The sequence below is a fragment of the Panicum virgatum genome, chromosome 5N (genome assembly GCF_016808335.1).
Source record: "Panicum virgatum strain AP13 chromosome 5N, P.virgatum_v5, whole genome shotgun sequence".
NCBI classification, from domain to species: Eukaryota; Viridiplantae; Streptophyta; class Magnoliopsida; order Poales; family Poaceae; genus Panicum; species Panicum virgatum.
Window position 1 is genome coordinate 24,196,043 of NC_053149.1, and position 23,653 is coordinate 24,219,695.

At 43.7% G+C, this 23,653-nt stretch overlaps 1 protein-coding gene and 2 long non-coding RNA genes across 3 annotated transcripts; 1 reads left to right on the forward strand and 2 right to left on the reverse strand.

Moving 5' to 3' along the window:
* Positions 1 to 7,088: 7,088 nt before the first annotated feature.
* On the reverse strand, positions 7,089 to 9,106 carry LOC120673268. The gene is made up of 2 exons (XR_005674601.1): positions 7,623 to 9,106; positions 7,089 to 7,367 (listed from the first exon to the last, which is right to left on the reverse strand). It is a non-coding gene; the product is annotated as an uncharacterized LOC120673268 (long non-coding RNA).
* Positions 9,107 to 13,840: 4,734 nt separating this feature from the next.
* On the reverse strand, positions 13,841 to 16,873 carry LOC120672507 (dephospho-CoA kinase). Its single transcript, XM_039952933.1, has 4 exons — positions 16,341 to 16,873; positions 16,106 to 16,235; positions 15,001 to 15,146; positions 13,841 to 14,550 (listed from the first exon to the last, which is right to left on the reverse strand). Exons 2-4 carry the CDS (start codon positions 16,211 to 16,213, stop codon positions 14,112 to 14,114), a joined length of 693 nt encoding a protein of 230 aa, XP_039808867.1. The 5' UTR covers positions 16,214 to 16,235; positions 16,341 to 16,873; the 3' UTR covers positions 13,841 to 14,111.
* A 55-nt stretch (positions 16,874 to 16,928) lies between these two features.
* Positions 16,929 to 19,709, forward strand: LOC120672508. Its single transcript, XR_005674161.1, has 2 exons — positions 16,929 to 17,389; positions 18,367 to 19,709. It is a non-coding gene; the product is annotated as an uncharacterized LOC120672508 (long non-coding RNA).
* The last annotated feature ends 3,944 nt before the right edge of the window (positions 19,710 to 23,653 follow it).

Sequence of the window (23,653 nt, forward strand, 5' to 3'; positions counted from 1 at the left end):
TAATTAAAACGTCACCCTCAGCAGCTTGTGCAGCAACAATCTTTTGATCCATCATGGATGACATCTTATTAAACATATCAGAGGGAGAGAGGCTTACATTGGGTACCTCTTCAACCTTATCCTTGTTAAGCTTGAGAGACGGCAGCACGAACTCCTCCACCCTCTTAACGAGGCCACCACGATCCTTCTTGATGCCCTTCAGGAATTGAGACTTGATGTGCTCCTCCACAAGAAGGTAGGCCTTGCGCTCCTCTTCAGTGAGCTCCTCCATTGTAGCCGTGATGATGTTTTCCTTGTCGATTTCTAAAGAACCCATCTTCTTCGAGGACTAGATTAGATCGGTTTTAAAACCAGATTAATCTTTCCCCAGCGGAGTCGCCAAAAAGTATGTTGACACAGAATCACGCCAACACACTCGAATGCGCTAGAATGCGCGAACGATCGTCAAAACGATCAACACCAGCAGTACTCTGGGTGAACCGGTCTGACCGGTTGCGCCGACCGGTCTAACCGGTCAGGTGCAGAGAACCACGTCGAGCCTAGAAACGCGAGCTCAGGAGGGACCCCATCGGAGCTTGCGCAGCTAGGATTGCTTTGAGGTCGGCGGGCCACTCAGAACGTCTTCAAACACCGTCGAGACGCTGGAAGAACAGAATTAAGGTTTGAAAAAGCTAGGGTTTAAGAGGAACAAAAAGTAGATGTATTTTTGTATTGATTCGATTGAGAATACCTCAATCGGCCTTAGCCTTTATATTTATAGGCCGGGGAAGTCGTACCCCTTCTCTAAGTCGGATTACACAAAGTTTCCACAAATAAAACAACTCCTACTCGGACTAAAACTGGGCAGACCGGTCTGACCGGTCGGCCTCTGACTTGCCAAATTTGACTGTCAACACACGCATCGTGATCACTTAACTAAAGTTTGATATTGGTCACCAGGGCCATACCAATGAATCAAGCCCTGGTGCGAAACGAATAATGGGCCTAAAATTTTTGAAATACGACAAAAATAAAGCATATTTTTAATTTCAATATACATTATTTAAGCTAAAATTGTAAAGGTAGTGCCAAAACAATAAACTGACTTTCATGTTCTACTAAAAAGCATCATCCTTCTAGTATTTCTAAAATAAAATTTTCATGATATCACTTTCAAGTGCTATTATTGTCAATGCATTAAGTCTTTCTTGTGTCCTAAACATCTACCGGATGGGCTTGTGGGCCTTCTTTTTTCTATAGTTTATTAACTAACTAATTATATGATTTGAGGGACCCAAATATTTGATACCCTGTGCAACTGCCCTCCTTGCCCCTGTTGATGTACAGCCCTGTCGACTGATTTGAATTCTCACCCTTGGCTCCGCAGACATCCATTGGGTGTCAATAAAAAGCATAACACAGCTGGTGGAAGTTCTGATCCAGGTTCGGTCGCTCTACTCAACACCAACACGGGTGCTCGCATGTTCCTTTATTTATTTTTGAATTATAAAAATATTAGCTAAGTACTAAGATGTATTCCGTCTCTCTTTCGTACAAATATATATACAATCTTCCATTTGGAATGCAACAATTTCAAAGGAGACCAAACAAATTTCGAAGCATTCATGTGAAATCATCACATTCCGAAATTAAAAAAACAGCTCATGTAACTTTGAATAGGTTGAATTTGTTCCTTGGAGTGTACTATTATCAAGATCTCCGCCAACTTAGATGTAGCTCAGCTGTAAGGTTTTTTATGGTGGAACCTGTCCACTTGGGTTCGAGTCCCCAACTTAGCACGGGTGTTCGCATTTCTCTGAATTTAACCGGACTTTCTCTTTTCGTGGTAGCTACGTGCCTGTCGATAGCGAAGCGCCAATGGTAACTTCACCAATCTCAAGAATTTACCGAATCAACCTATAGGAAGCGCTCATAAGGATAGGGTCGTGTGCGTGTGTTGATAGGGATCAGTGTGCATGCATGTTTGTGCGTGTTCATGTCTTTACTGTATTTCTCAAAAAAAAACCAAGATCTCCTATTTCAAAATGTTGCACATGGTCGATAAATGAAAGATTTTGATACGCTGCATATGGCCTTAGGAGATACATTTGCATCTATGTGTCCTGCTAAGGCCCTGTTTAGTTGCCAAAATTTTTGTTACAGTACATGTCACATCGAATTTTCGGACACATGCATGAAGCATTAAATGTAGTTGAAAAAATAATTAATTATACAGTTCAACTGTAAATAATGTGATGAATCTTTTAAGTCTAATTAGTCCATAATTGAATATTAATTGTCAAATAACAACAAAACAAAAGTGCTATATTACCCAAACTCAAAAAATTTCACCAACTAAACACAGCCTAAACAACAATAAGTACGTCAAAAGATGCTCTCTGCCAGGCCACGCACGTAAGCCCTGTTTGTGTTGTGTGTGTGTGCGAAAACTCAGTTTTATGACTCAGTTTTATGTCCGGCTACTCGTGTAGCCGTTATCGTGGCCGCAGATTCTATCTCGAGATGTGTGTCATATTGTCTCATTTGAATGTATTTAGGTATTTCTATTTTTTCTTTCTGTATTCCGAACTGTGCCCTGCTGACTTAAAGTTCGCGAGCACCGAGGAAAAGCCTGTTCCTGTATGTACTGTGACCTGCATCCCACCACTAAAATTTTGAATTTTGAACATACTACGCCTGACCGTGGCAAAGTGATAATTTATTGAATATCTTTTTTGAACAACAAAGACCGTTTGTAGGAGATGGCACTCCTGCACCAGTTAATAAGTACAATTAAACATAAAAGTGTACAATTAAAACATAGAAGTGAGAACATGCATATTCCTTCTTTCTTAAAAAAAAAAAGAGAACATGTGTATTCCAATTTTCTAGATGTCGGGTCCTAGAGAGGATTAAAGTATAACTAAAATATATGGGTACTGTCTACTGATACATGCTCGTACCTAGAGAGAGTGAAGTGTAACTAAAATATATCCGTATGTTTACGGGTACATGTTGGTACCTTGACTATAAATACTCACTTACAGCATCATATCTATACCTTTTTTTTCTAACTTCATGTGTTCGCTGGTACCAGAATACACTAGTACCATCTGTATATGTACTCACTACTACCATAGCTCTTTCTATTCCACAACGGCAAAGCACCGCAAGAAGCATTTCTCAAATCGGCAAGCACCAAGAAAGTCTCTCCCTTTGTCTCAGCAATTTCTTCTCCACGAATAGAGTAGCACATCAGGCAAGCAGGAGCGCTCATCGCTTTGCTCTCTGTTTTCCTCAAATCTCAACTGGTAGCACCTTCCTCCTCCACATGCTGAGAGAAGCACAACCCAGCACAACCCAGCTGGAATCCATGTCTCTAAGCACAAAACACAAATGAGCATACGGCATACGGGTACATATAGATTAGCATGTACTGCTACATGAATGCACAAATGAGATTCTACAAGAAGACATCAACAATGCAATTATGGTCAAAACAAGTTTGTTTCAGATTAAGCAAAACAAACAACGTGCATGTACCAATATGCACAATCATTTTGAGAAACTTTAGACCAAAACTCAACTATATTCTGACCATTCTGAAAAATCAAAATATTGCTACTGTTGATGAACCTGAGAAAGAATGGACGTTTCAATTAGCAGAAAGACTTGAGTGCTCATGCTATACTAAAACAATTAGGGGGTGTTTAGTTGGTGAAAATTTTTGGGTTGAGCTACTGTAGCACTTTTTGTTTGTATTTGGTAAATATTGTCCCACTATGGACTAACTAGGCGCATAAAATTCTTCTCGCACTTTCCAGCTTTGTTTAACTACATTTAATACTTCATGCATGCGTGAAGTGACATACTACTGTAGCATATTTTTTTTGTTCCTTTTTGGGAACTAAACACCCCCTTAACAGGAAGCAGGAACATGAAGCACAGAGAGAAAGAACGGAGGTTTCAAAAACTACAAACTACCAATAAATATTTGTACGCATGTGCAGTGATTAGGATGATTCAATCCAGTCATGATTTGTACGCATCCAGAAAAATCAAATCATGAAACAAAAAATAAAAAAGAAGCCAAGGAGAGTGAAGAGCATGAAGCAGTGGCACCACGGGGTTGACCTGAAAGTGTGCATCCGGGCGCTCGGAATCCTTCCTGAGCAACCATGGCAAGCACGTCGCTGCTGGAGTACTGGCACTGGGCGCCGCTCCTGCTCCTGCGCTTCGACTTCGCGTTCACGCCGCGCCGGGAGAGGATCTGCGTGGGCGGTGGGCAGTGCTCTCAGCCCCGGCCACTCGCTCTCCGCGTCTGGCCAAGAGGTGCACCGCGGCTCCATGGTGAACCCGACGGCGAGCTGCCCGCCCGGCGCCGGTGCCCGTGCCGTCCCGCTACCGCCGCCGTCTGCGTCGCTCACGCTCTCCATGAACACCTCCAAGAATCGCTCCCCGGGGTGCGCCTGGAACTTGGACGCGCCGCCATCAAACGCCCAGAATAGGCCGTGCCGCAACCACATGCCATTCACGAGTGGTCAGTGTTTGCAGTCCTAATATTGCAATTTTTTCCCATCTCTCCGCGAACTCCGCGAACCACGCCGTGCGCGGGAAAGCGCCGCCCGCGCGTGCACAACCGCGCTCTGCTGCCCGTCGCCCCCGCCGAAGAACGGCGCCTTCAGCCGCTTGTGCACCACCAAGAGGTACCGGTCCTGCGCCCGGCCGCCGTGCGCCGCGCCTCCGCCTCGCCGTGCGTCGGATGGCGTGGCCCCGCGCCACAGCTCCCGTGTGCAGGGGAGCAGAGGAAGCCGGCGCGCTCAAGGGAGGAAGGGAGCCGGCGTCCTTGACAGAGGAGGGAGCCGCCGGCCGTGGCGCTGGCCTGGAGGTCGCCCTCGAGGAGCTAGAGTGGGGGACGGGCCGCGAGGAGGGCTGTAGGACGAGCAGCGGCGAGGACGAGGGAACGGCGAGGAGGCGTGCAGAGCGAGTGGCGGCTACGGCCGCCATAGCCTCCACCATCGCCGCGCCATGGCTGCCTCTGTGGTGGAGCCCGAGGCCATGGACCCTCCGTGCATGAGCTCCGCTCCAGACGGACCCGTCGGCGCTGGAGGCCACCGCACAAGGCGTGGCGAGGAGGTGGCGGCGGCGGAACAGTGAGCGCGGTGGAGGGGAGCCCGAAGAGGAGGAGGCCGTGATGAAGCGGCGGCGGCCGGCGAGCTCGCAGCACAACGCCGGAATGGAAGGCCCCTCGTCGCCTTCCACGATGCCGCATTACCTGATTTGGACCTAGCGTTGCTAGATCTGGTCGAAGCACTACCGCCGGGGGCCGGTACCGTCAGTGGGGGAGAGGACGGGCGAGACGAGAGAAGTTGTTCAAATGATTTTAAAAAAGAGGCAGGGGGAGCCGGCTATTTTATCCGCGCACATTGTGAACAGTACTTCCTGTCCCACCGTATACTATATGTACTTGCTGTACATAATACTGACTCACCTGCAGCGCTACAGAACATGGCACAGATCTCTATACCTAATTCAACGTACAGGATAACAGCTATATGGATACCCTAGTACTATAAATCTTCATTCTGTGTGTGTTCACCGCCCTGTAGGCGATGCCCATTTTGACTTCACTATTGGTCACTTCAACCACTTGCAACTTACAAACTATAAAATAGAACCCAGCAGCAAAATCACATGGCAAATTGAAGGCATGCCTAGGAATTTGAACTGCATCTGACCTATCTGGCCTGAACTTGAATGTCGAAATGACACTTAGATTGAAAGCATCAAGGGTATACTTTTTTCTAGTTTGACTTGTCAGCTAATCAACCACTAATCAACCAACAGTATTTTTCTCTCACGCCAAATCAGCACCAGCCGGCCAGCAGTATTTTTTCCCCATAACAAATCAGCACCAGCTACCAGCACCAGCCAAGCGAACAGAGGCTCAAGGCAAGGGGTTTTAAATGTGGCATATCATTACGTTTAAAATTATTAAAATTATACATATGGAGTTATTTGGTTCTTGACTAGGGATGAAAGTTTTTATTTCTCTGGGACATTGGATTCATCTAAAACTCGTCTATGTTAATCTGAACATTATAACACGGGAAGTAGTTATGTTAATCTGAATTTTAAAACAAGGGAAGATGACATATGAACATTAAGGCAGGGTTTGGTAAAAGGAGTGCTAATGCGAACACAAATGAAATCAGTCCATGGTGTAATCAATGGTGGGATGAGTGATTGCACATTTTGTTTGGTTTAAAAATGTAACGGTATCAGATATGACACTTCTATTGAAAATTTCAGCTACTAGCAAGCTTTGTTTTGGAGCTGCGTGCCTGCGTCCACCACCAGCGCTGCGTACGTACTAGCTACGCAATGCCTTAACAGACCACGGGCGGCGGTAACAGGACTGAATGTTCAGGTAACCGATTCCATGTTAATTGATTGCATGCCACCTCGAAGGCTCCAACCAAACGCAAGTAACGTGATTGCTTCCCCTTAATCTGATTACATTACAAAATGGTAAACCAAACACTACCTAAGCTAGTTGATGACCCACATGTTTCGTGCCATCAATTGTGTATCCCTATTCATGACCTAGTGAGCCAAGAAAAATCATTAACCCCGAAATAAAAGAGGGATAAAAAATCATGACACTACAAAAAATCTGTTGATTCATGACGATTGAATTTCGTCACAGATCACTGAAAAACCGTCATAAAACAGTATCTATGACAATCTCAAATAACGTCATGTATTGAGCGTCACAGATCACACCTCGTGACGTTCCTTAAATTTTCGTCATAGATTGCTTGATCCATAACGTTTTAAAACCGTCATGGAATGTCCCCGGGCCCCCGAAGCCCAACCCAAACCCATTTTCTATGACAAAAATTAACATCACGAATAGTATAAGTTTCGTCACAGATTTAATTGCCATGTCACACAATGGTGACATAAAGAATGACGTGGCTATTGACTTAACGATGACGTGGATAGCAATGATGACTGACATGGCAATGATGTGGACAATGACGTGGCAATCGCACGTGATGTGGCAAGTGACATCAGCAGCACAGCCCACAAGTGGATGGGCCCAATTCAGAGTGGGCCACCAAATTGGGCCTAATTTCAATCCTTTTATTAGAATAGTCATTACAGCCCAGAATATATATACCAAAATTGTAAGACCATTTACCACAGCATCAAATCAAATACAATATCGTATGATTTACATTGAGAAGCACCTCAAAATTTACATGCAAGTTACATTCATCTTGCATCAAAAGCAACACTAGAAACAAAAACATCAAATATTCCAGCATTTGCCTTCAAATTTCCAATCTCTTCTCATTGTTTGTTCCTTCTACCATTTCATCCTAACATGAAAAGAGCACATTGTCAAATATTAATTAGAGGACAATATTTGTATTTGTGATGGAAACTACTGAAACTAGCAGAAATTCACATTGACAAATATTAATCAGAGGGATATTTGTGATGGAAATTACTGATACTTACTAGCACGAACTAGGATAAATCTAGCATGCATATAGTGAACAGGCAATGACAAAGTGAAGAGCATTCATGACATTAGACATCAACTAAGATCAGTTCAGGTAAAGTTTATTTACTTGTCTCGTGGATGTCTCGAGAACAACACAATTCCCTTTCCTTTGTGAGTCCAAGTCGATATTAGCACCATCAGACCAAGCTAGAAGTCGAGCTGCAACTGTTCTGCGTATCGAACTTATTAGTTTTTTTTTACATTTGCCAAGGCAAGGAGATAATATTCAGAGACATGCTAATCAAATCTGAGAGATGCTAATCAGGCATGCATCGTGGAACAATCAAGCAAACAACAACAGATCTGTGTTTGACTGCATTGCTTTATCTGGTAAGTAACCGAATGAATTGAACATAACATGGTCTCGTTTATCTCTGCACATCATGGTTTAGAGCTGAAGTATGGATTAATAACACAGGCATATGAATCAGGTTATACGAATCAAGCAGTGGGGTGTGAGACAACAAGGCAGCGGGTTCAATAATCATTTAAAGGTGCAAGGATGAGAGGAGAGGAGGCACGGTGGGTTTGGGGAGTCGTGGCTAGGTGAAAAAAGGGGGAATAGAAATTACAACCTGGATGGAGCTAGAGCGAAGCAGCCTCATCTGGCTGTTGATATGGAGGACCACCAGGCTACCTACTGCCCAGGCCGTGTGCGACCTGCTTGCTCGTCATCGGCTTGCAGTAGAGGAACCGGATCACCATGTTTGCACGCGGATCTGAGGTTGAGGAAGACGGCCGTACCTCTGCCGCTGCAGCTCCGTGCCATCCTCGCTGCGGGGAAGATGGCCGAAGAACAGGCCTCAGGCGCTGCTTCCCTTGCTGGGGACGACGATTGGGACGCCGGCGAACTCACCCGCACCATGGCCGCACATGGCCAGAGGCCCGCCGCCGGCCGCCACGCGCCTCGTCTATCCGTCCCGACGCGAGCTGCTGCTGCAGTGCTGCTAGGGCTCCACCTCCACCTCGACCTCCACGCCCATGCGGCCGGCGGAGGAGGGGAGGCGGCGCCAGAGGCCGAGGAGGTGGTGGAGCGAGGTGCAGTGGGCTGGATCTGAGGCACAAAGAGAGGATTAGTGCGGCGGCTGTGGATCTGAGACGAGAGGGAGGACGAGGAGGTAGGGTTTGCGGTGGCGTATCGGATGGAGGTGATTTTATAACACGAGGATTTGATCCAAACCGTTGATAGGGATGGACGGACACGATATGTTGTACCTTGTGTGCACACCGAGAAAACGGTCCAGATCCGGACCAGTTTACTGTTCTTTTTTAAATTTTCACCTAATTAAGGTACCCTTCAAAATAACTTGCGAAATAATTATATTATAAATACCTAATATTTTTTACAGGTAGTGGACAACATTGGAGTTGTTATGTAGATGGTTCAATAATTTTTTAGTATATTTACTATTTTCTATCATTTAAATGAATTTCTACAAACTTATCAATAATTACTCCATGCTGAGCTACAATTACATCTGATAAGATTCGAAAAATTGAACAAAAATTATATTTAAACTCATATGTTCTATTACAGTCCAAGTCCTATAGATAGATGACAAATTCAATTGTCTTATATGGATAATTCAAACTTCTTTCTCCAAATTACCACATAATAATTATAATAATATCTAAATTTGGTCAAAAAATTCTAAAATTTCACATGATAACATATTTTTTGTCTATAATCTTACGATAAAAAACTTAAATAGTTTTAGTAAAGTTGGACCATGCATGGTTCACAAATGGATACATCTCTCAAAGAGTTTCTTATAACTCAAATCAATCTTTGAGATTAGACTACTTGATAACATTTTCGAATTCGTATGGATCTCAAATTTGGACTGAAGATTATGTTGACCATAATAATAGAAATTATGAAGTTAAATTAGTTATTGTTATGTAAAAATATGTATTGCTATTCTATGCTTAAATGAAAGAAAACAAGCTATATGAAGAAGATTCAAGAAATCATAATTAACTTAAAAAAATGCAATTACACGAAAGAACATGATTTTAGAAAAAATTAGAAAAAAGAACCATCAAATTTGGAATTTATACGAGGGAGAAATACCAGTTACGAATTTTAATCCTGAATTAAAAAGAAAAATATCAATCATAGGTGTGTTCTTCGCATCGCCCACGTGGCACTAGAATAAAATATTTTTAATGCCCAATAATCACAAAGCAAAGCGTGTAGCACGGTGGTAGTGCTCTGTTTTCACCATACCCAGGTCGCAGGTTCGATTCCTCGGGAGGACGAGTTTTCTTTTTATTTTCCAGACAAACAACGAGCATTGGTACTAAAGTTCATAATGCACTTGCCTAACACGAGTGGACTACCAGCCCAATGGAAGACGCTATTCACTCTAAATCTCAGGTGCATGGTTCGAACCCCCCTGTGCCTCAATTTTTTGATGGTTTTGTCACTTGGTGTGATGGTAGTGCATCTAAAAAATGAGCATGGTGGTCTAAAGATTGAATCCTTGGGCATGCAATTTTTTTTACTTGAATATTTGTGCGTCCAGGTTTTATTTTGGTCTTCAAAGTCCAATTTTTTTTTCTTGTCTTCAACACTCCTGCTTCCACATATTTTTGCCTTAAACATTTCAGCGTCTAATTTATAGGCTGACTCCTATCTAACCTTTATTGAGAAATGATGCCATATGAATATGATTCATAAAATAGCAATTAACACAAACAATAACAAATAATATTAAATGAAAGATCGTGATTTTAAGCCATACTGGTAATTTAACTAAAAAAATAACGCCTAGCATACCATGAATGAGAGCATAGCTTGAATAAACATCAAATAAGAGAAGCAAAAACTTGGAAAAAATGATGAATGTCAAAATAACTATGACGATTTCTATGACATTAATGTTAAAACGTCATATTTTGTGGGCTCAACTATGACGAATTTAATAAAACGTCACTAAGTTTTGGGCCTAGGGCCCATACCTTCAAATTCATGACGAAAATCTGAAAATTGTCATGGATTGTGTGTAATTATGACGCTGTTTAAAAATGTCATAAAATTTTCGTCATAGATCACCACATTTCTTGTAGTGTGAGCAGCTATTGGGTGAAGCCACTACTAGGATCCCTATTCATGATCTGGTGAGGCAAGCAATTTGGCCCTGCCCACAAAGGGGAAAGCTAGATTGTAATTAAGATACTTTATAGTGTTCCAATAAATTTGAGTGATGTAATAAAGTAATAAAAGAAATAGTCAAAGTTACATCTAAAACTGAGTATATGAGGTGTGACTTTGGCGCCACTCATGAGGAGGGAGATGTTAGTTTGGAAGGCCAAGTAGTGGCCAAGAGGGATACCTTTCGATATTTGGGATCGATGCTACAGAGAGATGGAGATATTGATGAGGATGTTAGTCATAGAATCAAAGCGGGATGGATGAAGTGGCGCCAAGCATCTGGCGTCCTTTGTGATAAGAAGGTACCTCAGAAGTTAAAAGGCAAGTTTTATAGAACGGCGATTAGACCGGCAATGTTGTATGGTGCAGAATGTTGGTCTACAAAAAGGCGGCACGTCCAACAATTAAGTGTTGCAGAAATGCGCATGTTGCGTTGGATTTGTGGGCATACAAGGATGAATCGAGTTCGAAATGATGATATACGGAATAGGCTAGGGATAACACCAATTGAAGAAAAGCTTATCCAACACCAGCTGAGATGGTTTGGACATGTCCAACGGAGACCGCCAGTGGCACCAGTGCATAGTGGTATCCTAAAGCACGGCGGTAATATGAGGAGAGGCAGGAGCCGGCCGAAGTTGACATGGGAAGAAACAATTAGAAGAGATTTGAAAGACTGGAGTATACCTAGAGATTTGTCCTTGGATAGGAGTGCTTGGAAAGCCGCGATTCACATGCCAGAACTATGAATAATGGTCTTTGTTGGGTTTCAATTCTAGCCTATCCCAATTTGCTTGGGATTAAAAGGCTTTGTTGATGTTGATGTTGATGTTGAGTCAAAGTTACATCTAAGAGTTTTAAAGACCAAAAAGGTCAAAGAAAATAGAACGGGGCAATTATTAAGTCGTTCAACACAGCCTCTTAACTTGCACACACACACAAAAGGGTAGACCTTTTTTTTTGTTGAAAAGTGGTTTCAATGGACCTATAACGTGAAACAAGCTAAGACAAAATTACCGGAGGTTACAGATTTTCTTTTCTTTTCTTTTGAAAGTAATTCTCTTTTTTTTCCTCACCAATCCGTTTGGTGGACATGCCAAGCAAAGGACCCTTGGGATTTTATGCAATCACCATGCTTGTGGATGTGGTGCTCACCGGCCTAGTATGCAGGGTCAGAGCTATATGAATCCAAGACAGAGTGCCAAGTAAAAGTAGTATAAAAACGTATTACTAGAGGGGTTGCTCTGGAAGTTCCGTTTGATCTATTTTTGACCTGACATCCGTGCAAACTTGGTCTTTTATATTAGAAAGGTGCAGGTGCTCTATATGATGATGATGAAGTGCGTGTGGTAATAAATTACTAAACAGAAAATAATTTTTTTGGGAGACGGAAATAAAGCTGCAGTGTTGTCCTAGGGGAATCTAACGACCCTGCAGTCTACAGATAGGACTCGTTGGTTATTAAGTAGCTAGCGGTCTCACCTCCGATCGGTGTTCGCAACAGCTAAGTACAATATTCAGTTGTTCTTTTTTTGTTGAGACCAGCGGAAATGAAATAACAGTAATGAAACCGGCTTTGGTAATCTTAAACAACTGCCACTGATCCAAGTTTTTGCAGCGTGACAAAATTTAGTGGAGTTTGTTTTTGTTCATCTGCCTGTCAGCTCGTCGCTTCTTCCGTCGCGAGCTCGCCACAGCAACGACAATAATAGACGTACGCACCATCGCCCATGTTGCATTGACTGCGCAGGTCTTTGGTCTGGAAATCTTTGTGTTGCATTGCCGCGGCACATGTTTGTTCGCTGCATTGCTTGCCAACTGTACTGTGCACATGTGTACGTTGGGCAGCTAATTGTTGTACCGTCCTGTTCGGCTGTATGTACTAATCCCAGTCGTCTGACCCAAACACATGCGATGCAAATGCAATCAATCATCTAACGCCAACAACTACTGCTTAGTCTCCAACGGCGATTGGCCATTACCTTGTCGTCTAGCCCGGCCGCTCCTTTCGTTCGCTGTCAAGGTCAGGGACGGCATTGTTTACATACAGTAGTGGCCATGTAGGAGGAAATGAAGGAGCAAATACACTGTTTGGCACTGTAGACGCACTGTTTGACACTGTAGACAGAGAGGGCGTGGGAAACGAGGAAGGAGCAAATTTGCTCTTGCTCCCTCCGCTGTGGTCAGCCTGAGGAATTAACATAGGCAACTGGAGAAGAGCAGTAGGTGTGACCGCCAGTAGCAAATTGATCGATAGGTACAACAGTGCACAGTGTTAGCTCGCAACTGCAGCACAGCGACGCAATGTCAGCGTATCCAACTGAAACCCCAAGCAATGATACAAGCAAGCAGTCGGGGCTCTAGATTATGTGACGCCGCCAAGTCTGAAATCTGAATCCCCGTGTCAGGGCCTGATGGTCGTGTCAGTGCCGAGATTAGCGAGAAGATTTCTCGAACTGCCAACCGCCGCGTGCAGGGCGTGATGCCCGTGTGGGTGCAGGGGCACCAAGCCAGACGACGGGGGGAGGCTTTCCGCGGCGTCCGGCCTGTGACGGCGACGCGGCAACCACCGGCGGCACATGCAGGTATGAGCGGCCGGACGGTGACCGGTTGACGAGCGCCGGACAGGGCTCGGCCTGTCCGGGTCCGGCGCATGCCTCCTAGCTTGCCCATGCTTAACGTGAGAAAAAGCGCGAGTCCTATGGTTGAAGGCTCGACAGGGAAAGACACTGATTACGGCCGTGACTGGCGGTACTTCTGCCAGTCATCATAGAATCACCTCCTTTTTTTCTTGTTTCCAAATGTGCCCTTGTTAACGATCTCATCCGTTAGCTATTATGTCTATTTTTTAGCGCAAATTATGTCAATCCTGAAGCAATGCAGCATAAGTGCAAAACGATGCTTTATTCGTCATTCCACGCTCCTCCATAATTCAACTTGCTCTCCACGAGGGGAACTTGAAAACAAAAAACAAATGCGCATGAACAAATTAGCATCGAAGGCTTCACTTGCCTGACACACGCAATGTATATCCACACGGATGGGCCGAACTGTGTTCTAATTCTTGGCCCATCGTGCCATCCATAACATATGGTTTGAAGCAATATTTGGCCCAGCCCCAGCAAAACAAACCAAGCAGAGTTCGATGACTCGAACCACTATATCCAGTAAAAGCAACTGAGAAAACCGACGGACAGCTTTCTCCACTCAGGCATGCTATATGCCACCACAATCGAGTAGTTTCTATGGTAAAACACTAAATCATATGAAATTTTATTTTTATCATTGTGGTTCAAATGCAGCCATCCAATTTCCACACTCTTATGACACCAGACAAGCTTATTTGTGCTGGTCTCCAGAAACACATCACTGGTTTTAACCTCCTCAAACTTATCAGGATCATAGCAGGTTCTTCTGGGCAAGTAATACCCCCACTGCTGTACACATGACAACAGAGATCAGACCGTCTCGGGATCGCAAACGCTCCTTCCATGTCAAGGGCTCAGAGACTTTCCTCAACACCTCCTGAAACTGTTGTTTGGTGTCATCCAGTGATCCAGAATTGTCGATCACTATGTCCGCTTCCGACTTCTTCCAGTCCAGAGCAAGCTGTGCGTTGATCCTGTTCTGAGCTTGTTCTTCAGAGCAACCATCTCTAGACATGAGCCTCTCGATCTGGGTTTCTGGATTAACCCAGACAACAATGACTGGATTTGTCCATCTATCCATCTTTGTTTCAAACAACAGGGGGATGTCGAGGACGATAACCTTGCATCCCTTCATCCACAGTTTTGCTATCTCCCAGAATATGCCAGAAGAAATATGTGGCGCCAGAAGACTGAAATTGAACAATTAGTTATATTTGAAATGATGCCAATCATGACAGAATATATTATCAAAAGATACTAGCGCAAAGGAATCATTATACACTTAAGAACTAGTCAAGAGATTATTGAAGACCAAACAACTGTGAAGACCTATCTCAAAGTTAATTATGGCACTTTTCAATGCAGAAGGTTTATTTATGTAAACCTTGTCACATTTTATTGTTAATATGACACAAAGATCAGTATTAATGCAGAACATAGTTGGTATGAATAGAAACATACAGCAAAACAATGTCATTTTTCATGCCAACCAAAAAGATATTCGAGTACATGATACAGAAATAAGCAATGTTTCTCTTCCTAATATAATTCTTTTATAGTAATAGCTATATAAGCAAATTCATTTCTAAATCTGCATTCTTAGAAAAACGGAAAATATTTAACTTAGTGAAAGCTGTTACCGGTTAAGAAGTTGCCGCTTTGATGGGTCAGAAAACACAATTTGTCCCAAGCGAGCTCTGTCGATTTCTCCGTCGTCTAACAAAATTTCATCCCCAAAGGCTTTTACAATCTTCTTCCAACCTCCAGTACCTTTCTGCACTACATTCTATATATGCAATGCTATGAAATTAGTACAACAAATATTTGTCACATCTCACAGGCTTATCTGACGGCATCAAGTGAAAAAAAAATAGAACTCGAAAAGTACTATTAATATCCAATAGACATGCTTTGCAGTGCAAGTTATATATCTAAGCCATGCTTGGCAGTAAGTACTGTTGTGGTTTGCGAGTACAATTGTTGCTAGGCCACATATCAAAATGACAGAAAAGTATTGCTCCGTGCATTATGTTGGCAGTGGTTCTGTTACAGTTGCCAATTTGTTATCCAAGCTATTATTATTCATTGATTAAAGGAACAATTGTATGATTTTACAACCTCCAACCAACAAAAGACTACGTTCGAGAGGTTGCTAATCACTGTTATCATGTTATTATTGGTACAAAATATGTTCTAAACAGTTCCCATTGGAAGAGAATGATAAGATCTGCAAATAAGTTCAGGAATCTTTTTTATTTTGAGTCTGAAATGAATGTACATATCTGTAATGAGTGAGATGCATGCGTTTTTAAGTGAAAATTAACAGGATTCTTTCTTGGAACATAACTACATAGGCGGAGATAGCTGGTGAACTCCAATTATCAACGCTAACTTATCTCCCCCCATACAGACCAGGCTCTACCTCCTCTTGATTTGACTAAAAGTGTAATTGGTACGACCATATGTGACTTTTTTTGAACAAAAGCATGCAAAGACTGAAGTTTTGGCGTCCAGTTATTCATACTAAATGCACAAGGACCTGGTTGTTCCTATTGATTCTAGCCAAAAGCACTGCTGAGCGTAATTAATAAGAGTCTAAGCTTTACAGTGAGACCTAAAGTGTACCAAATTTAACATCATACAAAAGCTGGCAGCTTAAAGCTACAAACTTTTGAGGTAAAAACTAAGTAGGCTTTGCACGAAAGCGTCAGATAAGTCAAGGACTGGACAGCCCAATTAACCTACCCGAGCAACGACGTCGGCGTCGACGACAGGGACTCCGGCGTCCTTGAAGAGGTTGGACACGGTGCTCTTCCCGGACGCGATCCCGCCCGTCAACCCCACCAGCCTCATCTCCTAGGTTTTCCCGCTCTCGCTGCAAACGAAAACAGCGTACATCCTCAGTAGCCGATCTCTTATTTCCACAAGGACTGGAGCACTAGGACGAGAGGAGATCCCAATTTGGGGAGAGGGAGTTTACCCGGAGGTGTGGCAATCGAGGGCGCTCCTGCGGTGATGGATCGGGCAGCGATGGCTGGGTGGAAGGGAGCGGGGTAGGGGAGGAGGGGAAGTCCGGTGGCGGCGCAGCAGGTTTGTGTGGCGGCGTTTCCTGTGGAGGGAGAATAGGGGGCGGGCCGGCTGTCAACGAGCGACCTACTAGTAGTTTGGGGCGCTTAACGGCGCTGGTCAGCGGCGAGCGCGGTTTAGGAGCGCGGCGAGTGGTCTGGGCCGCGCGGGGCGCGACCGTGCGATTGGCTGGCTGGACTGAGGGCGGGCTGGCAGCCTGGACGCGGCCGGCGAGGCGAGGGCCGAGGGGAGCGAAGCAAGGAGCGATGCGCTGCCGCCTGCCGCACCCGGCAAGGAGTGAGGCCGCGAGGGGCACGGCCGCACAGCCGCGATGGGCGAGGACGGCGAGAGGTGCTGGACGGCGGGTGGCGGCACGCTGGTCGCTAGGTTCCTGGGGTGCTCGGCCGGCGGCCGGCGGCCGTGCGGATGGTTTGTGTGCGGTGCGGATTGGGAGGGTTTGGGGGTGTGGGGCTAGCTGTGTTGGCTTTGGCTCTAGCGATTCTCAAGTTGTGGGCCAGCCGCCTGGGCGTATGAGGATTTAGATGGGCTTTTGACCTTGGACCGTATAGGCCTCGTTCGTTTTCACCGGATCGGGCCGTTCCGAGCCTTGTTCCAGGCGGATTCTTTCAGCCCGTTTCAAAACCAGGTCCAACAAAAAATTGTTGTTCGTTTTGGGCCAGCTCGGAATGAAAAATGGGCCTGAACGGCCTTTCCAGCCCCAAATCGGCCCGGATTACATCCCCACCTCCGTACCTCCGGAACGATTCCGCGGCCGCATGCGAGGTGAGGCTCGGCGGCGGGCGAGAGGCGGAGCTGGTGGCGCGTGAGGCGGCGGTGCGAGGCGGCGACTTAGCGGTGCGAGGCGGCGGCTTGGCACATCTTCCCCGACGGCTACCACCGTCGGCAGCGGCGACGACGACCATCTCCCTCCGACGTCGACGCTCCTTTGCCCCCTTCTCGCTGGTAGGCCTTGCCCTCTCGTCCTTCCATCTCGTCCTCATTGAGATTCTTGCACGAGGTAGTTGAGATCCATGGCGCATATGCATAGAATCTTGATTTGATTTTTAGGGAAACCCTAGGTTGATCTGGTCTTGAGCTTCTTGCCCCATGGCGAAAATCGTTGGGTCGATTTCATCCAACGAAATTCTGAGTAGAACCCACTGCAGTGTCGACACGACATGAACATGAAGATTTGGCGGCAAGACATTTAGACGCCATAGACTTGGGGCCAGTCAGGTCGACCATTACTAGTCCCGGCAGTTGTTGTTGCCAAATCGATTCAGCTTCCTCTTCTTAATTGTTATTTTTGGAAATGAAGCAAGAAGTGTATTCTCTACTACTATCTGATGGAGTCATGGAGATAACTAACATTAGAACAGTGTTGCATGGTAACTGTTGTATGGATACCATCAGATGGGTACAAGAACTGTCACTTTTCCTGGCTATGCTAGACTTTCACAGCATGTCATTAGCCCAACAGAAGCTTGTCTTACTTAAACCACATGAGCCAGTAACCGTAAATTGTGCTGACTCCGAAATGGATAACTATTCAAACATCAGTCTTCCATGTATCATATGATTGATGATATATGGCTCAGAAGACCAGCTTATCCCATTCAGCATCTGACGCTGCTAGCTCCACAGGTAGAAGCATCTGATTGGTAGCTCCTGATTGCAAGGCGTCATCAAGGATCCAGAGCACTACCTGGATCAGCCAACTTTTCAAACACAAAAGGACGAGGAAAAATATCATGCTCTGAATTATTTCAATAGATGACACTATGACATAAAGTAAAATAACATTCATCATCATGTCTGATCATCAGCACTTACAATTCATGTCAAGCATCTTACGTTATGATTATGTCCCTAATTGTGAAACTGACCTGGAGAAATGTTTTTCTTTTCCAAATCACATGGCAATCTGAAACATTGACCAGTGCCACTGTGTCCATCTGGAGTGTCCTATCTGAGGAAATCTTTCTCTTTGCTTGAGCTGGTGCGTTCACACCTTAAGCATTTTTAATTTTTTGCACACACAAAACCTGATTATGCTTTTCTCCTTCCGAGTTTTTAACTCTGCTGCCGTCAGTCATAACATGGAAGCATATACTATATTTGCTGCTTTGCAATTATCATGAGTAATGTCCCGACTAACAAATACCTTTTCTTGTTACTTGTAGATCCCACCGGCACCATTTAGAGTTCAATCAGTAGCATGACCATGTTATCTTTGACTGCTCGTTCTGGAGGGTTTAGAGTCTTGCTCGGCAAACTATTGTAATGTTTGGGCAGGGTCGTTTATCTTTGACTGTCATTGTAGCTCAATCAGTAGCATTTATCAGATTCTAACAACATCAGGTCTCAGGATATCAGGTCTTAGTGACTAATACTGAACGAGCAGTGGTAATGCAAAGGCATTTATCAGATTTTGTTTTAGTATACCTACTGCAGTAATTTGGTTACTTGTAGATCATTTTTGCTTAACAAATATTTTTTCTTGTTACTTGTAGATCTCTCGAGCATCAATGGTGATTAGAATGCATGTCTCTGTTTTCAGTTTACCACCATTGGCGGACTGTAGTCAGCAGATGGTTCCAATGTCCATGTTTTCTCTAGCAAATTATTTTATTTGACGCTTCTGTTGTCCAATGTGAAGCACTGATGTCCATTAACTTTCTTTGTATCATGTGGTGTTTGTCACCATTCTGAGTAGTGCGAACTTGATCCTTGTATCTAGACATGCATAGTAACTGTTTGTCCCTTTATCTAGCATTGCGATAGCAATTTGGTGGTTCGGATGGTATTGGGAATTTATGTAACTGTTTGTCCCTTTATCTAGCATTGTGATAGCAATTTTGGTGGTTCGGATGGTATTGGGAATTTATGATACATCAGTCTCTTATGTCAGCTATTGAGCACAGTTTAAAATCTGTTATTTCTAAACTCATGACATAATTTGTATTTTTCTGATATCAGGTTTCCAAGTTTTCCATTCCCTTGGAGGAGGCAATGGATCTGGAATGGGCGCCCTTCTTATCTCAGATCCGATAGGAGTACCATGATCGGATGATGCTCGCTTTTTCTATTTTTCCTTAAGCTACATGCTCTGCATGTTGTGGATGTGATCTAGAATGGGCACCCATTCTTATCTCAAAGATCAGAGAGGAGTACCCCCATGAGATGATGCTCATTTTTTTTTCTGTTTTTCCTTCAACTACCTGTACCGTGGTGTCTCCATTTCGTCATGCAATCAGCCTTGAATTTCTACGTGTTTGTGAGATGCTGTGATTGCTGTCCAGCCGATCCTTCACTTCTGTCCAGCCAGGATAGGATCCGATCAGGACCTGGAAGGAGTGGTCCACGTGGATCCATTCATTCCTGGGCTAGATCGGTTCTTATCTAACCGAAGGAGGTCTTAAGAAATTCGGATATTTCGGGATTTTCGGGTGCCGGCTGGAGTATCCCAAACAATTGAACTAATTTGTACCTAGAAAATTCATACCCACTTCTTAGGTGTCCCCACCTATCGGAAAGAAGGACAATAGAATTTATCTATACTATAAGGATTTTAAATAATTGAAATTAGTATGTACCTAGAAAATTCACATCCACCTCTCACGGTGTCCTCACCTGTCGGGAAGGAGGACAATGAAAATATAATGATGAGGGAAAAACACTCTTTATAAAATGTTTTCGATAATTTGACTTATTTTTCACCTTAAGTAATCTACCCACCCATTGTACCCACCCCAAAATCAAAATCAACTCAGGGCTAATCCATCACACAAGGCTATGGTGGGCTGTTTCCTTCTTAGATGAGCCAAAAATAAGAAGATAGGTTGGTCCAATATATCAGTTCGCAGTAAATATTAAAAAATTGGAACAATTTTTTGAATGTGGGATAATTTTTTTTATTGATGGAACAATTGTTCCAACAAAACCAAATTTGGTTCTGCATAAAAAAAATGCTTCATTATGTGTGATGGTTTGATTACCCGTTATACATGTGACTTTTAATATTTATGGGAAGAATAGGGGGTGGGCCGGCTGTCAACGAGCGAGCTAAGTTCAGCAGCTTAGATGTGGGAGAGCTATATATATCTCTCGCATCACAAACCTAATTTCCGTCACCTAAAGGAGGTAGTTCGAGGTTCCTCGGCTTTAATTCAGCCGGCCCTTCCCTCAGCGTGCACTGAGGAGGAGAGTGAGTGGTATCTCCGAACCCTTGCCGTCGTGAAGCCTGCACGAGGGGCGGCAATAAGGTTTCTGGGCAGCGCATCTGCGCGACCGCTCGAAGCTCGTCTTCCTTCTGTGCTGCCTCATCTTCGATCTGCACAGCGGCGAATCATCACTGCGTCAACTCCCTAGCGACTTCAACCCGATTGTGAGTCCATGTCGCATCTAATTTTATTTGTGTTCTTCTACCTGCTACTAGGATTAGCTCGCATCATGTATTTAATTGTTTATGAAATATGCCTCAATCGAAAATCTGGAAATAGAATAATGCGCATATTTCCACCAATCCAGAAACCTTATCGTTGTGTTTATTCTATTCTAGCAATGGCTGGTGCATCGGATGCAATGAAACCTGAGTGGTTTTCTGGTGGCCAAAACTTTCGTAGATGGCAGACTAAGGTCAAGTTTTGGCTAATGTCTTTGGGGCTGTGGTGGGTGATCCACCCAGTAATGCCGTTTACAGTTGAGCAGGCCAACACATTTCAATCTACGAGTGATTCTGCTCTTGGCTGCATTTTGACCCTTCTTGCTGATAATCTATATGATTTGTACATGGAGTACACTAACCCCACATAGTTGTGGGATGCACTGGAGCGCAAATTTGTTGTCTCCGAAGTTGGTCGTTTGTTGTATACTTGTGAGCAATTCTATGACTTCAGCATTGATGCTGCAAAGTCCATAGTAGCGCAGGCTCATGAGATGCAGCTATTGGCCGGGGAGATTGCAAGTCTGGGTTGCGCTTTGCCTGACAGGTTTGTGGCAGCGGGCACTATTGCCAAACTCCCTGCTACTTGGCGGGACTTTGCCACTACCTTGAAACACAAGAGAGAAGATATCTCCACGGAGGATCTGGTGATAGCCCTTGATGTGGAAAAAAAGGCAAGAGCGAAAGATGCTCCAAGCACTTCTGCAGCAGCAGAGAATGGTGTGAGTGCAAATATTGTTGAGAAAAAATTCAACAGCAAGAATAAGAGCAAAATGCAGATGCAGAATAGTGGGAAGCCTAAGAAAACCACTAACTTTAAGAAGAAGAAGAATGAGAAAGACAATAGAGCTTGTTATGTGTGTGGCAAGGAAGGGCATCTTGCAAAGAATTGCCGCCACCGCAAAAACAAGGACAATGAACAGAAAGCTGTGAATGTGACCATTGGCAAGAACGGTGACGAGGCCGGATCTGCTGGGTACGGTAATTTACAGTTTGTATTTCTAGCAATTCAACCTACTGATTGGTGGGTTGATACGGGTGCTAATGTTCATGTGTGTTCTGATATGTCTTTATTTTCTTCTTATCAGGGAGCGCAGACTTCCTCCATCCTGATGGGAAACGGATTAGCCACTTCTATTCTTAGTGTTGGTATGGTCGATCTGAAGCTATCTTCAGGCAAGACTGTTCCTTTGAAGAACGTGCAGCATGCTCTAACAGTAAACAGGAATCTCATTAGCGTTTCCTTGTTGTGTCAGGATGGTTACAAGTTAGTGATTGAGTCTAATAAAGTTGTAATGTCTAAGTTTGGAAACTTTATTGGTAAAGGCTATATGAGCGGAGGCTTGTTCCGCTTGAGTACTTCTGATTTATTGTTTAATCTCAAAGTTGCATTATTGATTAATAAAGTTTGTGAGGCTGATGTATGGCACTCACGCTTTTGTCATATTGGCATAGATACCATTGCTCGAATGTCCAGATTAGAATTAATTTCTAAGTTTGATATTGTCAAAGGATCAAAGTGACAATCTTGTGTGCAAGCAAAACAACCTCGAAAACCTTTCAAAAGTTTAGAGGAAAAGAGAAACATGGCACCATTAGATCTTATTCATTCATATATGTGTGAAATGAATGGATTGTTGACAAGAGGAGGCAAGAGATATTTCATAACTTTTATTGATGATGCTACTCGTTTTTGCTATATTTATCTGTTGAAAACCAAAGATGAAGCTTTACACGACTTTAAAATTTATAAGGCTTAGGTTGAGAACCAACTTGAGAGGAAAATCAAACGATTGCGTGATGATCGTGGGGGAGAATATATCTCCAATGATTTCTCTCAATTTTGTGATGAGCATGGTATAATCCATGAAGTAACACCACCATATTCACCTCAATCTAATGGGGTGGTTGAGAGGAAAAATCGAACACTAACAGACTTGATGAATGCCATGTTGGAGAGTGCCGATATGCCCTATGAATGGTGGGGGGGAAGCTATTTTAACATCAAACTTTGTTCTAAGTAGAGTTGTGATTAAAAACAGAGAAGTCACTCCCTATGAGGGATGGAACAGAAGGAAACCCAATATTAACTTCTTGAGAACATGGGGCTGTTTAGCTAAGGTTAATTTACCTGAGCCGAAAAAAAAGAGAAAGCTTGGACCCAAAACAGTAGATTGTGTGTTTCTGGGTTATGCACACAACAGCATAGCCTATAGATTTTTAGTAGTAAAATTTGATACTCGTGAGCAAAATGTGAATACAATTATGGAGTCTAGAGATGCTTCTTTCTTTGAAGATATTTTTCCTATGAAAGCAGCAGGTAGCACTTCTCAGAGAGAGAATATTTTTACTCATGAGCATAGTTTAGAGAACTATACTCAACCTGAACCGAATGATGAGAAATCTGAAGATGAACATTTAGTCGATGATGCTCCTCAAAGGAGTAAGAGACCAGAGATTGCGAAATTTTTTGGTGATGACTTTATTGTTTATCTTGTGGATGATGTGCCAAATACTCTTCCTGAGGCTTATGCATCTCATGATGCTGAGTACTAGAAAGAGGCAGTCCGTAGTGAGATGGACTCTATAATGTCAAATGGGACATGGGAGATTACTGATCGTCCTATCGGGTGTAAACCAATTGGATGTAAGTGGATCTTAAAAAGAAATTAAGGCCTGATGGTACTATTGAGAAGTACAAGGCTAGGCTTGTTGCCAAGAGATTCACTCAGAAAGAAGGAGAAGATTTCTTTGACACCTACTCTCCAGTTGCCAGGATTACC